Here is a 14,712-nt window from a genome sequence, read left to right on the forward strand (position 1 = left end):
AAGAAGCGATCTCGCACTTATTGCGCACGAAAGTGCGAAGGCGGCGCGAGGGCGAGGGCAAGGGCGCGAGGCGAAAGCGCGAAGACCCAAACATTGAAGATCTCTCTGCTTACCTACCCAAAAGCCGGAAGTTGACAGTCGGCCTAGGGCACGTCAACAACACCCCTATCTCATTCCTTGCACAACGTTTGCCCGGAGTTCTCGAACCCCGCGGATGGCTCGTCTCGTATCAATGCGATCGTGGAGATAGCGAGCGGAGTTCGGGGTTCTGGAAACAAACCACGAACTCCGGTTCCCACCAGCTAGTAGCGTGATGGTGTCGTCATAATATGGAAACACCACGGCAGCGAAAACTGTCATGAAGCACGCCCAGGCGGTGGTATTCCTAGGTAGTGAGTAGTAGGAAGAGCAACCCGGTCAATTTCTCGGAAGCGGACGGCACCCATCAAATTTTATGCAAGATGAGGTGCTTTTCCTTCGGCGCTAGCATAACGGGCAGCCGGCAGTTAGGGCAGTTGGGGCGGTTCCTCTCCAATGCCGGACCAGGGATTGGCAAGCTATGGGTCTTTTTATGCTTAGCCAATACCGGAACTGGAGGAGCCGGAGGGTCGGGTATAATCGCGGGGGATCTGCCAACTACGCAGCCCTATCGCCCACCCTCGATAAGGGGTTGTTGACGAATTGACCTAGCCTAAGGATTCGATGAGCAGAGGGTTACATCACCCGGCTTTGCTTCTTCAAGAATGGTAGTATGGGCTTGCGACGGCTCCCCGCTTCCAAACAGGGGGGGGGCTTGCGATGCGAAATGAAGGGCTTGGTGGCAGCCACCAATGGCAATGGCGGAAATTCGTTGTCGCATGCCCTCGATAGGCGGCCCGGCATTGCTAATGTTCTGTTTTGCTAAGGCCGTTCCTTGGTTCTGTGGCGCGCTATGTCCTACAGGATTCCCTCGTTGCATTCGTTGCCCCTTCCTTCGCAGCACGGGTCAATCCCAACACCGGGGCAGGACTGACCGTGGCACGGGGGTTGGAGAGGTCGCTTTAGAATTAAAATACTTAAGTAGGCCTACATGCCTTGCCCCTGCTCTGCCCAAACCTTTTTTCTGGGATCATGTACTGTTGACTGTTCCATACTTATCGTCCGAGAGACGAGATAACTCTGACACCTGCTGCTTAGAGTTCCAATAAAGCACAACCAGTAACTCGACCTGCATCAATTGCTACTCCAAACATGGCCGTCGAGATGGCAGACCTACCCATATCTGGCTTGGGGCTGCCCAATTTGGCACTGCTTGCCGTTGCCTTGGTATGTCAACACCTCGAATTTGAATTTTCCGCCCGATCTTCATTTTGATCTGCATCTCTTTCCGCCCCCTCCCCTCCCCACGGGCTCGGGGCGCCCAATCAGAACCCCGCTGACCTGCCGGATTAGGGAATTGCCTACTACATCAGTTGGCTCGCGTACAACCTGTTCCTGCACCCCCTGCGCGCCTTCCCAGGTCCCTTGCACCACCGCGCCTCGAACCTGCCGCGCGCCTACTACATGACCAAGGGCCGGCTGGGCCTGAAAGTGGCGGACCTGCACGTGGCGTACGGGCCCGTCGTGCGCATCGCCCCCGACGAGCTCGCCTTTGTCTCCCCCCAGGCCTGGCGGGACATCTACGGCCACCGCGCGCAGGGCGAGCCCGAGTTCCCCAAGGACCCGCAGATGTACCGCCCCATTAAAGACCTGCCCGAGAACATCGTCTCGGCCCAGTCGCGCGAGTACCACGGCGCCCTGCGCCGCCAGCTCGCCCACGGCTTCAGCGAGCGCAGCATGCGCGCCCAGGAGCCCATCATCGGCAGCTACGTCGACCTGCTCGTGCACCGGCTGCGCGAGGTCTGCAGCACTGAATCGGGAAACCTCGACGACCCGGAAGCCAAGAAGCCCCGCGCCGTCAACATGCGCGAGTGGCTCAACTGGTGCACCTTTGACGTCATCGGCGACCTCGGCTTCGGCGAGCCCTTCGGCTGCCTCGAGAGCCGCAGCTACCACCCCTGGGTCCGCCGCATCACCGAGACCATCCGCTTCGGCGGCGTCGTCAGCGCGCTGCTGAGCATCGGCTGCGGCGGGCTCGTGCTGGCCATGAGCCGGCTGGGCGGCATGCGCAGCCGCGACGCGCACCAGCGCATGACGCGCGAGAAGCTGGTGCGCCGCATCGAGCTGGGCGCCGAGGGCCGGCCCGACTTCATCGAGGGCCTGATCCGCAAGAAGGACGAGCTGGGCATGGACCTCATGACGCTGCAGATGAACGCGAGCCTGCTCATCATTGCCGGGTCCGAGACGACGGCGACGCTGCTGAGCGGGGCCACGTTCCTGTTGCTGTCGAATCCCGACGCCCTCGCCAAGCTGACCAACGAGGTCCGCTCCACGTTCCAGGACGACGCCGACATCACCCTCAGCTCCGTCGGCTCCCTGTCCTACATGCTGGCCTGCCTCAACGAGTCCCTGCGCCGCTACCCGCCCGTCGTCATCGGGCTGCCCCGCCTGGCGCCCCAGGGCGGCGCCCAGGTGGCCGGCCACTTCGTGCCCGGGGGGACGCGGGTCGCGGTGTGGCACTACGCCGCCTCGCACGACCCGACGCTGTGGACGGACCCCATGGGGTTCCACCCGGAGCGGTTCCTGGGGGACGCGCGCTTCGCGGGCGACAACCTCGACGCCATGCAGCCGTTCAGCCTGGGCCCGCGCAACTGCATCGGCAAGAACCTCGCGTACGCCGAGATGCGGCTCATCCTCGCCAAGATTGTGTACAACTTCGACATGCGGATCGCCGACGAGAGCCGGGGGTGGTTGGTGGGGCAGAAGGCGTTTACGGTGTGGGATAAGCCGCCGTTGCAGGTGTATTTGACGCCGGTGAAGAAGTAGTAGGCGGAATGTGGAGAAAGTTGGGAGAGAGGGAGCAGTGTGGAAGCAACTGCCTGTCGTCTCTTCGGATAGGAGCCTGGATGTTACGCCACGACAGCAGCCACACCGGTTTGGACACCAAAGTATATGCATGGCGCTTTGCGGGGAAGATTGAGGATTTAGATCGTACATATGCATCGCGAGGCGCCATTGTTAGGGAGTTAGGGGGGTCTCCATTCCTGATATTGTATATATACACAGGCAGATTCATGTATTGCTACATTCCATATAATGCAGGGCCGCGGTTGCTTGTCTTCTGAGCTGCACTATGTCTCCCACCTCCAGGTACTTCAAGGCTTCCATCGCGTACGTTCTCAGTGTGTAGCTGGTGCGTGTGTCGGACTCGTTGGCCTCGGCACCATAAGTGTCGGTGAAATACTGAGCCACCATGTCGTTTTCGCTGTGGTGGTCTTTTGTAGCAACCAGTGAGGTAGTTCTGGTATGTTCCACAGTTTCCTCATCAACTGTTTCCTTCCTACGGGCATCCATCATCGTCCGAGAAGGGGTTATGTCGAGTATGCCGTCGTTCGAGTTTGTGGCCTTGTTGTCTTTAACCCCTTGCACTATTCCTTCTACCACAGTGGTCTGATACATACTCTAGGAGGCCCGAAAAGTAAACATGGTTGACTGAAAAACTTCTCGAGAATAGTTCTGATCCCTAAGATCTCAACACCTTGTATACGTGCCAGAATCTAGCCAACGATACCCTTCCGGAATAGAAGCGCCTGGGATTAGTCTTGCCAAAAAGATTGCAACGTACTATAACGAATCAAGATATTAGTAGGTCCGTAATGGGTTCGATATCCTATGGGAACTGCATCTAACAGAATAGGTACTAATGCCAACTTCCGACTTTTACGTAAAAGAGGAGCTGTTGAAATCCTTCGCACTAGTCCAACGGCCATTTTTTAAGGGGCAGGTCTTGTAGATACAATATCTATGAACATAACGTTGAATCAATTTCCAAGGCCCTATAGATTCTCCATCACCTTTAGTATTGTTGACAGTGTCTCCACAGCAGGGGTGGTATCCAGTAGACCTGGACCAGTACCGTAATTTGGATACCTTTCCAAGTCGACGTTTCGCTGGGCCGCATCCTCGATCTGAAGAGCCCACTCTGGAAAAGGCATCGTACCATCATGCGTGAACCTGTGCCAGCACATCGGCTTCACCACCGACGAAAGTACGTATACAGGCTCCAGGCTGTGCCGCATTTCTCCCGTTTCTTCTTCCATCGGCCCCAGCCTGCTTGTTTGTTGCGCAACTGTATGTATTCTGGCTTCGGTGTCATGAGCAAGCTTATCGATTCGAGCCCGATCCTTCTCCGAGACTTGAAAAAGATGTCGCACATCCCGATCATACTCGGGACATTCCTCGTCGGCATCCGGATCCGGATTGGAGCCGCGAGTCGTCATTCGACAGAGCGCGTCCAGACGCAGTATGGACAAAAACGCTGCCGTGAGGTAGGAGGGAGACAGCAACTTCTCAAGTAACTGTTCTGCATAGGAAGCAAGCATATCGAAGCCTTCTGCATTCATTGCACTCTCGAGATCCGTAGAGGTTTGTTGAAGTTCTTGCAGGTACGCATGGTCAACTTTGAAGAGTTGATTCTCCATATTGCGAATTTCCTTCCAATAACCAATCAATTGACGTTGGTATTTCTTTGCGGAATCAAGCTCATCAGTTAACTCTTCCGATGCCTCGGACGCAGCTAGGAGTATTTCGAGTTCGGCCATTGATAAATTTACATTAAACGCAAGCTGGACTGCTTCGAGTAACTGGTGTCTGAGATCCGAAATTTGACGGAGTATCGGAACATATCTTTCGAGAATCGATTTCTCGACCAGTCTCTGTCGCGTTATAAGACGACTCTTGAAGTCGTTTGCGCGTCTCGCAAGAAAGTAGATTGTCACCAAATTGTCGATCAGTTTCGATTGGTTCTGGAATTTCCGAATCAAGCCGGCTGTCTGCTGGTGGAAAATATTGGATATAGTCAGAGAAAATCCCATAAGTGCAAACGGGCACGTTCTGTGGGCTGGGCCGAGTGCTTCGCTGCCAAGAATGAGTACTGATGCGTACACCCATGATGTTGGAGGAAAGTAAAGCCTCGTAGCGGGACAGATTCGCGGGAGCTCGAGAGGCCCCTTGGGTAAGTCCTCTAAGAAGAAGGAGATTTGTTGTAGAGGATCCTTTCTGGCTTTTCCTCTCCCTCTGCCACGTCCTTTAACCCTGAGGTCGCTTGGCTCTAGCGGTTTAAAATGTAGCCAGGCCAGAACGTGACTGATCCCATAGTCGGCTGAAAGAACTCGAGCTCTGTGAAAGGAACGTGTGGCAGTGCGAACCATCGAAGGGGCTATGTAATCAGCCCACAAGACACAGGATTGTTCATCGGGAGTTAAAGGTAGCCACCATGGAATATAACGACTCGCGAAAGGGAAAACGGCGTTTAGGGCTAAGACGTGTCAGTGAGTTTATATCACCGCCTGTATTGATCAGAATACCTTGATGCAAATACACGTGCTCTCCGAAGTCCGAGGGGACACATTTGAAATTACCGATCGTCTCATTTTCCGAGCGATCCCGCAAACGTTTCAAGCAGTTGGCACAGGGCATTCCACGGTCACACTAAACCATGGTAAGCTACTATTTCCAGCATTCATGGGTGGAGCTTACCCCTTTTTTGATTCATGCGACACCATAGGCAGACTCGTGATCGTCCCCGTAAAGTCCCGCCAGGTTCCGTATTTCTGGAAGTGCTTGGGATGACTTGGCTTTGTGTTGAAACCGGCACACGAGAGTAATTATTAAGGGTGATAGCTTTTGTCCATCGATAACTCCCAGGGGGGCTTTCCGCACCGCGTTTCGGGGCCTGTTGGTGAGCTGGCGGCCAAGTGAATCCAGATACCTCTGCTAGTGAGCTCTGTGGTCTATCGGCGAGTAAAGGTTCTCCTATTGACGCATTTATTGGTTGCTTCGGAAGAAGAGGCTTCATTTTGGACGTGGATGCCTCAGAAATATACGGTAATGGTGTCGTCTGTTGGCTGTGTGAAGGTGCAATCAAGGATCTCCTGGCTACCTGTTTGGACTCAACGATTCCTCTGTGGGGATCCGAGATAGGTTCAGAAACATCCAAGACCACGGCAGGAAGTTGCCTTGAACTGTTGTGGTCCGAAGGTAGTTCAGGCAGGGACATCCCAGTGATCGGATCAATCACCGATTCATTGCCGCTTCTATCGAGCTCCATGGCCAACGTTGAATTAGTCAGTGGCGGATCCAGGAAACTCCAGTCAAGTACAGCATTCCCGGAACTATCGTCGCCTGGCTCAATGATGATATCGGACAGCGCTGGGCCATAGCCCAACATCAAGTCTGCATCAATGTTATCATCCGTAGCATCGAAATCATGGAAGGTGGTGTGTTCCTGAGGTGGCGCAAGTTCAGTGGTCGCGTCGTGGATGGCAGCATCATCGAGAAAGAAAGAAGGAGGATCACATGAATTGACAGAAAATATAGGAACGGGCTGCACGGGATTGAGGTCGGTTAGAGTTTCATCCAAGGGGCCAAGAGTATCTGCGAATACGTCGAGGAGGTCATCCTGCCCATTCATGACGGTGTCCTCTCCTTGGAGAGCGGTTGTGTCAGTGTGTTCTGTGTGATCCATGTTTGATTTGTTTGTGACGAGGCGAGAGGTAAGATGAATATATGCTAAGGTTTGATATGACAGATCCGGTAGGGGATGATGATTTTCCTGAGCAAGAGCAGAGAAGAAGAAACGGAAGGGTATTTCCAGCCGACGGCAATTGAAATATGCTGCTGTACCTTGGCCTGGCGGCCTAAGGCAACATGCTCGCTTTGATCATTAGCCAACCACAAGAGAGCTTCTTGTCGGCTCATCTATTTGGGCTTAGTAGGCGTGAGAACCTGTACATTTGGCTGACCAATTACGAGGGAGCTTTATGTCGGCGCACTTATTTGGGCTTAGTAGCCACGAAAACAGAGGGGGACTATTGCCTAAAGGGGTATCATAGAGGTCTCCGATCAAATCGTATTGGTTGACGATAACATAGTCGGCACCGAAGCACTCGCCTTTGATTTATCCTATCTTGCTTGTTGCTTAAAATGGGTGTTCCCTCGCGTAATCGATGGCATGTAGCTTGGAAAACATCAACATTCAGCCAGGCCTTACGTTCTTGTCATCCGGTATTTCGCTTTTTCGACTCTTCTATTCAAGCACTCATTAAGTCTATCACCCCACCTTAGCGACGTAACCTCTTTTCCACTGCCACGCTACCACTCGGTTCTGTCGCAAACATGGAGTCCGCCCAGGGAAAGGAACAATGGCCACCAGTTGCCATCATCGGTCTTGTGAGTCTACTCGCAACCGTGGTTCTTGCGCCCATTGGGTGGTTCATTCATAGGAATTCGACCCTACATGGTAAGCCCGCTACCGACTTTCAACCCTTGCTTAGTCTTGTGGTTTTTCCATTCGCTGACTTGTTGTTACAGCCGAAAATAGATCCCAAGCACCCACCTTCGGTTCCGATGAGCAAGCTGCCGCCGGACCTGTCGACATTGGCCTGGGACCAATGGAGTAATGCCTACACGACCTGAATTAATCATGTCAACAAGTGCTCAATACCGGTTATTCCGGTGGACCATATGCCTAGGACATTGGATGATACGCGCTACGTTTTAGTTGTATAATCATGTATCGATGGAATAAGGGATGGAGAAGATGTGGGGGCTTACCAAACCTCAGGTCTTGGGTGGGATGATATGGAGTTGGTATGAGGAGCTCCCTTTGGACACTAGAGCTGACCTAGAATGATTTTTTTCATCTTCGACCCAGAGGTTCTATGGTATGCTTGAATATCAATAATATTCTGATATTGACTCGTGTGTTGTGTTGGGATCGACGTGTTTTGGAGCCCAACACCCCCAAAGGGCGTGTTGATACGAACACTCTCGCGGTAACTATCCTAGATCCTCTTCGATGAACCGCAAGCGCACAAGAAACGAGCTGTAGCACCTGTTCCCCCAACTCTCACTTTTCCCAACGCTCAAGAAGCAACTTCTCCATCGACTCCAACCCACTGTCTCGGGAATGTCCCACCACGCTCCCTTTGTACTCAATATCGACCGGGCCCGCGCACGCATCGAGAAGCATTTCGAGCAACTTCTCGTCCTCCTTCTCGACCGCAACGGTCAACGCGTAGGTGCTCTCGACAGGGGGGGCACGCTCCAGAAGAAGCTGGACGATTGCACGGTTTCCGTACTCCACGGCCGCTTCGAGGACATCAGCAGAGACCCGGAAGCCTTTCCCCATAAGGTATATCACGGCCTCTTCATGCCCGTTTCGAGCGGCTGTCCCTAGTATCGAACACACCTCCAAACGCGTAGGGGGCGGGCTGTCGGCGCCCCAGGAAACAGAGTCCGGGTAGAGCTGGCGGAAGAGATAGTCCAGGATCGGCACGACGCCTCGACGAGCAACTGAACGTATGAGCAGCTCTGAGGTGTGACTGTCATACCAGTCTGTAGTATTGATGTCAAAGTAGTTCTTAGCCCATGGGTAGAGCGTCTGGAAGATGTCCAGGCTGGTGGTCTCGAAGACTGCATCAGCCAGTTCCTTGCCCGCTTTATCGGGCCTGACGAACATCTCAATCGTGGACAGTTTGTTCCCTCGACTCGCGTACAGAAGAATAGTTTCTTTTGCCTTGCCTTCAAGCCTCTCGCTGATCAAGGACCGTTTACCATGGAGAGCAGATGCGCGCCCATGGTCTTCGAGGGCGTCAAGCAGCACACGAATCGTCTCGTTGTGGCCTCTGTAGCCGGCCCTACCCAAGGCGAACAGGATGATATAGGGAATGAAGCTTCTGCTAGCCTGTTAGAAACCAACCTCTAGAGTAAAGCCGGGCCGATCCGAGTTTTTCCTTACGATAGACCTGGGTCGTCTGGGACAAGCGGCCATGACTGCACCAGTTCCTTCACAAGTCCCACCTGGTTCGTCCAAGCTGCTGCGGCCAGAAGAAGTCGGTAGTAACGCCTTTCTTTGTTACCAAAACTCGATAGCATGGACCACGAATCTCCCGGCGGGCCCCCTACATAGCTGTCCTTTCTTAAATTCTGTCCCATCTTGGTAATCTCCACAATGTATCCATCAAGCAAATCCTCCGAATACGTGTCGGGATGTGCGTATCTTGCAATACGCTCGGCCGCTTCACGGATGAGTCGGAGTGTCTTGGGTTCCCGTTTCCCCCGCGACAGCTCCTCTGGCCCAAGACGAGGACCGAGGTGGAGGGCTGCGCGGAGGGTGTACTCCTGCCAAAACGGGGCGCGGTCGTAGCCGGGTGTGCTCTTCACGAACTCGCCCAGTTGGATGTTCGCCACGTCCACCGCCGCTTTCCACGCCCGGCTCACGAACCGCAGGCGCTGGGCGCGCTTGGTGCCGCGGACATGGACGGCTTCGCGCAGGATATGGTAGATGATCTCGTTGGGGAGTTTGGTGAATGACATCCTTCCGCGATTTGGAAGATTAATGATGATAGTGGAGCGGACAAGTGAGTGGGTACGAGCATGTAGAACTTGAAAGGGTATAGATGGGCAAGAGAAGGATGGATAAATGTTAAGGCAGCCTCCTTTGTGTGTGTGCTGTTTGCTGCTGCAGGCAGAAGCTGCTGGGTGTGCCGCCAAACTATTTGGGCCTTACGCGACAACGGTTTTGTACATGCATACATTTTGGATTGTCAGGTATGTATGTTCCTCAGCTTCTTACGATTAGTCACTTCTAGATCGTAAACGTTTGAAGAGGAGTCTTTATAGAAGCTCTATCGTTTATTATAATTTATTACAAGAAACTACAAAAAACTTCGGCGTTGGCGTTGGCGTTGATTGCTGACAAGCTATTGCTTCTCCATCCCCAGTTTGGTCCTGCCCCCTTCATCTCCGACTATCGTAGTCCTTGACCAGGTCTCTCATCGAATCCAGCCCGCGCGACGTGGCTGCCTTGATGGCGTCCCGCATCTCCTTGTCACTGAGCCGGGACGCTCCCACATCAAGGAGCATCCGGGCGACCTCTTCGTGCTCCCGGCAAGTGGCTTCCCTCAAGGCGGACCCCAGCGACCAGGTGGTATCAGGGTGTCCAAGCAAAAGCCGTACGACAGCCGGGTTGCCAGACTTGGCCGCCGCCAGGAAGACGCTGTAGCAAAGGGGGAACTTCTTGGGGTACTGCAGGAGGTAAGCCACCGCCTCGAGCCGTCCGCTCCGCGCCGCCAGGTACAGGGGGTTCGATTCCACGCCACGGGCAGGCCGGTGCCATGTTACCTATCGACTCGCGGCGTTAGCGTTTACTCTTTTTAGGGTGAACGGGATGGATGTCTCAAGAGGGGATAATGGAAATTTCTCGAATAAACGGTTTACTCCTTCCCTCATGAGAAGACACTGGGATAACTGGGATAACTGGGATAACGGGGAATAAACACCAAAAATCACTTACCAGCTTCAGGTCGGCCCGTTGGAGGAGGCGGTCCATGATGGGCACGACGCCGAGGCCGGCCAACTCGCGCATCCAGTTCGGGATAGCCGCGGTCGCGAAAGACAGGAGGAAGTAGGACTGGCTGGCCGTGCCGACCTCGCGGGCGAGGGGGTACAGCCGTTCGTAGAGGGGAAGGCTGGAGCTGTTGCACAAGGCCTTTGCCAGGCAGCGCTCGTGGGCCTCGACGTAGTCCAGCGCCAGGCCCAGCTCGAGCGTCGACAGCTGGTTGCCCTTGCCGGCGGACTGGATGAGGTGCTGGCCCGCCTCGGACTTGACCTGCGGGTTCTGGATGGCGTCGAGGAGCAGCATGGCGGCCTCGTTGTGGCCTTTGTAGGCGGCGGCACTGACGGCGTAGTGGAGAAGACGCCTATGAAGCTGTTGTTAGTATGCCGTTGTCCAACAAATGATGACATAGGCTACTGGCGGGCTTGGAAGGGGTCTTACTCTCGCGGGCCGGGAACACCCTCAATGGACTGGAGAGATTCCTTCAACAAACCCAAGTCATTCAGCCAGGCAGCTGTGCCCAACAGAGCCTCGTCATAGTACTCCTTCATTCTGGGTGTCATGGTTCGGGGCAAGTCGATGTAGATGAACCACGGATCTTCCCCTTGGGATCCGACTGTACCGAGAGACGTGACCCTCATGGTACAGACAATCTCAAGGGTGGCCCGCAGATCGACGATACCGGAGGTCTCAGGTGTTCTGTTGCCATTGCTACCACTGTAGTAGTCCAGTACTCGCTCAGCGACCCGACGAAGAACATAAAGGCGGATAGGGACCCTGCCTCCACTGAAGAAAAGCTTGGCGTTGGCGGCTCTGTAGGCGGAGTAGAGTGGCCAGAGGAAGGATTGGGATCGGGACCCGCGCGGGACGCCCTCGAGGATTCCGCACTCGATGATGGCGCTCGTGACCGCCTCGTTCCTTTCGATACTCGGCGTTAGCATTTGCTCTTTTTGGAGGAAACAAGATGTCTTGAGAGGGAATAATAGGAGTTCCTCGAGTAAACGATTATTATTTCCCTTATGAGACACTGAAATAGCGTGGAATAAACACTGGAATAGGAATGTATGAACACCGAAAGTCGCTTACCAGGCTTTATTTACCAAGCGCAGGCGCTGCGCTCGCTGGATGCCACGGTCATGGACGGCTTCCTTGAAGATCTGGGAGATGAGCTCTCGCGGGAGATCTGTGAAAAACATCGTGATCTGATGTTTTGGCCACCGCAGATGGTGCTTGGCGGTTTTTACCTTGAGAGAGTATGCGTGTTGAGAGAATGGATGAGGGTCGAATGTGATGGGGCGGAAGATGATGCTCAAATACGATGAGAAGAAAGATTCTCAACTGAGATGAGACGGAAGATGTTGAGACAGGAAGTGATGATCAACTGCGACGAAACAGAAGATGACACTTGAAGGTCACTGCTACATCAATCTGCCAAAAATTCGACAGTTGGTTCCTTCTCGGCGGGCAGCTTACTATCGTGAGCTAGGCACCCCGTATAGGTCCTATTCAACACAACTGTCGTAAGCTCTTGCCCCGTAAATACTGATTTAAGTTTGCAATCAATAACAATAAGGTACACGTGGGGTAATTTCAGTCGTTCCTGGTTAGTGGGTGAGTCGGCGACGGCATGGTTGGTGAACCAGCTCGATTAGGGCTTGACAGCAACAAGACCGAGCTGTACAGCGAGGGATTGAGACCATAGTGGTCAAAGGAGATCACATTCTCATGAGGCGCCCGTCTTAGACTATTTACTACATTCCAAATTTAATATATAAGATCCTGCTTCTTCCTCTGAACCATCATGTTTCTGAAGATCGAAAACCTATGAACGGGTGTGCAATCGAAATGACAAGTGGCTGCGTGCGTATTGGTGGCCCTCCGGTAGAGTGGGGGTAATATCGCCGAAAAGGGGCGAGACACCACGGATGGCTGCAGACACTTCACCAAATCGACAGAGAGCCAATCAATCACACAATTTCAGGTCAAGACAGTTAAGCATGAGTTCACCTATGGTCTTTACACGTATCTTTGAAGAGAAAGGAGGTTGTTACCGTTGATTCAATGCTGCTTTCTTTCATTTAATTTTAACTATCACTATGCCCTGCTTCCAAAAGCCAGCACCTGACCTTGCCCTCCAGCCCTCAGTCCCTTGCAATGTGCGCGCAATGCGACGGCGACATCAACCTAAATCGGAGACCCGAACCCAGACCGTTCATGATTGAACACCCACTAGTAAGCGGCAGGCATGACACCCAATCGTCCACCATCCTCAACAATGATACTTCCGTTGCAGTAGGCCCCGGCACGGCTCACCAGGTACAGGATGGTTCCGGCCATCTCGTGCTCGGTGCCGAACCGTAGCGACGGGAGGAAAAGCGGATCGCCGAACGCCTTGTGGCTTGGGTCGCCATGCTTCTCTATCAGACCACTGGCCATCTCGGATGGGAACACTATATGATGCATCAGCAGTTGGCAACTACTAAGGACAGATAAAACTCAATTGAAAAGGGGAGGGTGTAGGGTAAGGGTGAGTTAAACAGGTATATAGCATGGAGTGGATAGTAGGACTTACAGCCAGGAGCCAAAGCATTGACCCGGATCCCGTGTTCCGCGAGATTACTGCTCGAGTGCTTGGTGAGGTGCATAATAGCCGACTTGCTACCCGAATAAGCCGGACCCGAGACGTAGGAGCGGCTGAAGGCGGAGATACTGCTGGTGAAGACGACCTGGCTCTGGACGGCGGGGACCTTGGGGTTGGCGGTGGCGTCGGGGCTGGGCACGCCGAACACGGACCCCTCGGCATCGTGGGCGTGGGCGACGGCGTGCTTGTTGCCGGCGTCGAGCAGCTCCAGGAAGGCCAGCATGGTGAAGTAGGCCCCCGTCACGTTGACGTGGAACGCGCGCGTGAAGTCCTCCATCTCGACGCCCTCGAACAGCTCCCGCCGCAGCTCGGCCACCGTCTTGCCCTTGCCGTACCGGGACTCGGGGCCCCCGATGCCCGAGTTGGCCACCAGCAGGTTCAGGTACCCGGCGTCCTTGGCGACGGCGTCGACGGCCGACTGCAGCGACGCCTTGGAGGTCACGTCGCATTCGATGGGGATCAGGACGCCCGAAGACGAAGAAGAGGTCTTCTTCAGGTCGGCGGCGGCATCGGACGCGGCTTTGTCCAGCACGTCGCGCCGGCGGCCCAGGATGTAGACCTTCTTGGCGCCCGCGCCGAGCAGGGCCCGGGCCATGACCAGGCCGATGCCGGTGCCTCCGCCCGTGATGGCCGCCACCATGCCGTCGACGCGGAAGAGCTTGGAGGTATCCATCTTTTCTTGTCTTGTTGTCTGAAACTGCCAGATGTGATGTAGTAACCCCGGAAATCCGAGTTCACCTATGGTATATCGTTGTAGTATTGGGAGGGAGTCAAACGGATTGATAGGCAAACGAGGTGAAGTGGAAAGTCGGTAAGCACAGGGGAAATAGGAGCGGCAACTTCCATGCTTTAAGACCGACAAGGCAGCCAAGCCGCAGAGGTGTGTTGGAAGCGGCGTAAAACATATGACCAATCAATCAGCTTACGCCTGCATTAATTAAGCTTTCGCCAGCAAGCGACGCGCAGATCATCCCATCGACGTTAACCCTCCGGACGGACATTGGGCTGCAATCTCTGCGTGCGTGGCCCTTTCGCTGAGCGAGCGACAGGCCCGCCGGGGGAAAGCTGACGCGGGGTTTGCGCCCCCACGGATCTCCGGAGCGTACGGGAGCTTATAAACTTCGAAGGGCCAGGGTCGAGATAGACCATCCCGCCTCGTAAGGGCACGGCGTATCCTCCTGTTCCCCTCAATTCCGTAGGATATGACCCTACACCGACGTCCGTAGGCTGACTGACACATTGTCCTAGTGACGTGTCGAGAACTGGAGGGGCCGAGTCATTTCCATCAGAAGCAAACAAAAGCAATCAAAAGCAAATACGCCGCGCACTTACACAAATCATGCCGAGTTTCGTTTCACGATGTAGAAGCAGCGGTCATGAATATAAAACCACTTCATCAAGTCAAGCATGTATCGCATTTAATGAGGAAAGAAGTCTTGTGAAAAGTGAGTCGAGTCAAATGGACTACGAAGAGCCCTCTTTATCATTACGAATAGGATGCTTCCAGGGAAGAATCGCCTTGCTAGCCAACCATCCCTGAATGCCATATGCTATGATCTGAGTAGATGTATCGCTCAGATACGAGGTATAAAAA

The 14,712-nt window shown here is 54.1% G+C and overlaps 6 protein-coding genes across 6 annotated transcripts; 2 read left to right on the forward strand and 4 right to left on the reverse strand.

Moving 5' to 3' along the window:
• Window positions 1–1,230: 1,230 nt before the first annotated feature.
• On the forward strand, window positions 1,231–2,904 carry PG985_009908 (cytochrome p450; the record flags this gene model as incomplete). Its single annotated transcript, XM_066829676.1, has 2 exons — window positions 1,231–1,305; window positions 1,432–2,904. The coding sequence occupies 2 exons, from the start codon at window positions 1,231–1,233 to the stop codon at window positions 2,902–2,904; spliced, it is 1,548 nt and encodes a 515-aa protein (XP_066682066.1).
• A 1,010-nt stretch (window positions 2,905–3,914) lies between these two features.
• Window positions 3,915–6,604, reverse strand: PG985_009909 (uncharacterized protein; the record flags this gene model as incomplete). Its single annotated transcript, XM_066829677.1, has 3 exons — window positions 3,915–5,395; window positions 5,445–5,568; window positions 6,020–6,604. The coding sequence occupies 3 exons, from the start codon at window positions 6,602–6,604 to the stop codon at window positions 3,915–3,917; spliced, it is 2,190 nt and encodes a 729-aa protein (XP_066682067.1).
• A 650-nt stretch (window positions 6,605–7,254) lies between these two features.
• Window positions 7,255–7,538, forward strand: PG985_009910 (uncharacterized protein; the record flags this gene model as incomplete). Its single annotated transcript, XM_066829678.1, has 2 exons — window positions 7,255–7,378; window positions 7,450–7,538. The coding sequence occupies 2 exons, from the start codon at window positions 7,255–7,257 to the stop codon at window positions 7,536–7,538; spliced, it is 213 nt and encodes a 70-aa protein (XP_066682068.1).
• A 449-nt stretch (window positions 7,539–7,987) lies between these two features.
• On the reverse strand, window positions 7,988–9,456 carry PG985_009911 (uncharacterized protein; the record flags this gene model as incomplete). The annotated part of the gene is made up of 2 exons (XM_066829679.1): window positions 7,988–8,816; window positions 8,879–9,456. 2 exons carry the CDS (start codon window positions 9,454–9,456, stop codon window positions 7,988–7,990), a joined length of 1,407 nt encoding a protein of 468 aa, XP_066682069.1.
• A 423-nt stretch (window positions 9,457–9,879) lies between these two features.
• PG985_009912 (uncharacterized protein) lies at window positions 9,880–11,028 on the reverse strand (the record flags this gene model as incomplete). The annotated part of the gene is made up of 3 exons (XM_066829680.1): window positions 9,880–10,138; window positions 10,500–10,841; window positions 10,919–11,028. 3 exons carry the CDS (start codon window positions 11,026–11,028, stop codon window positions 9,880–9,882), a joined length of 711 nt encoding a protein of 236 aa, XP_066682070.1.
• A 1,678-nt stretch (window positions 11,029–12,706) lies between these two features.
• Window positions 12,707–13,791, reverse strand: PG985_009913 (short-chain dehydrogenase/reductase tropE; the record flags this gene model as incomplete). The annotated part of the gene is made up of 2 exons (XM_066829681.1): window positions 12,707–12,927; window positions 13,050–13,791. The coding sequence occupies 2 exons, from the start codon at window positions 13,789–13,791 to the stop codon at window positions 12,707–12,709; spliced, it is 963 nt and encodes a 320-aa protein (XP_066682071.1).
• Between the last annotated feature and the right edge of the window lie 921 nt (window positions 13,792–14,712).

This window comes from Apiospora marii, assembly GCF_038362585.1.
Source record: "Apiospora marii strain CBS 49790 chromosome Unknown utg000006l_segment0_segment0, whole genome shotgun sequence".
Taxonomy (NCBI): Eukaryota; Fungi; Ascomycota; class Sordariomycetes; order Amphisphaeriales; family Apiosporaceae; genus Apiospora; species Apiospora marii.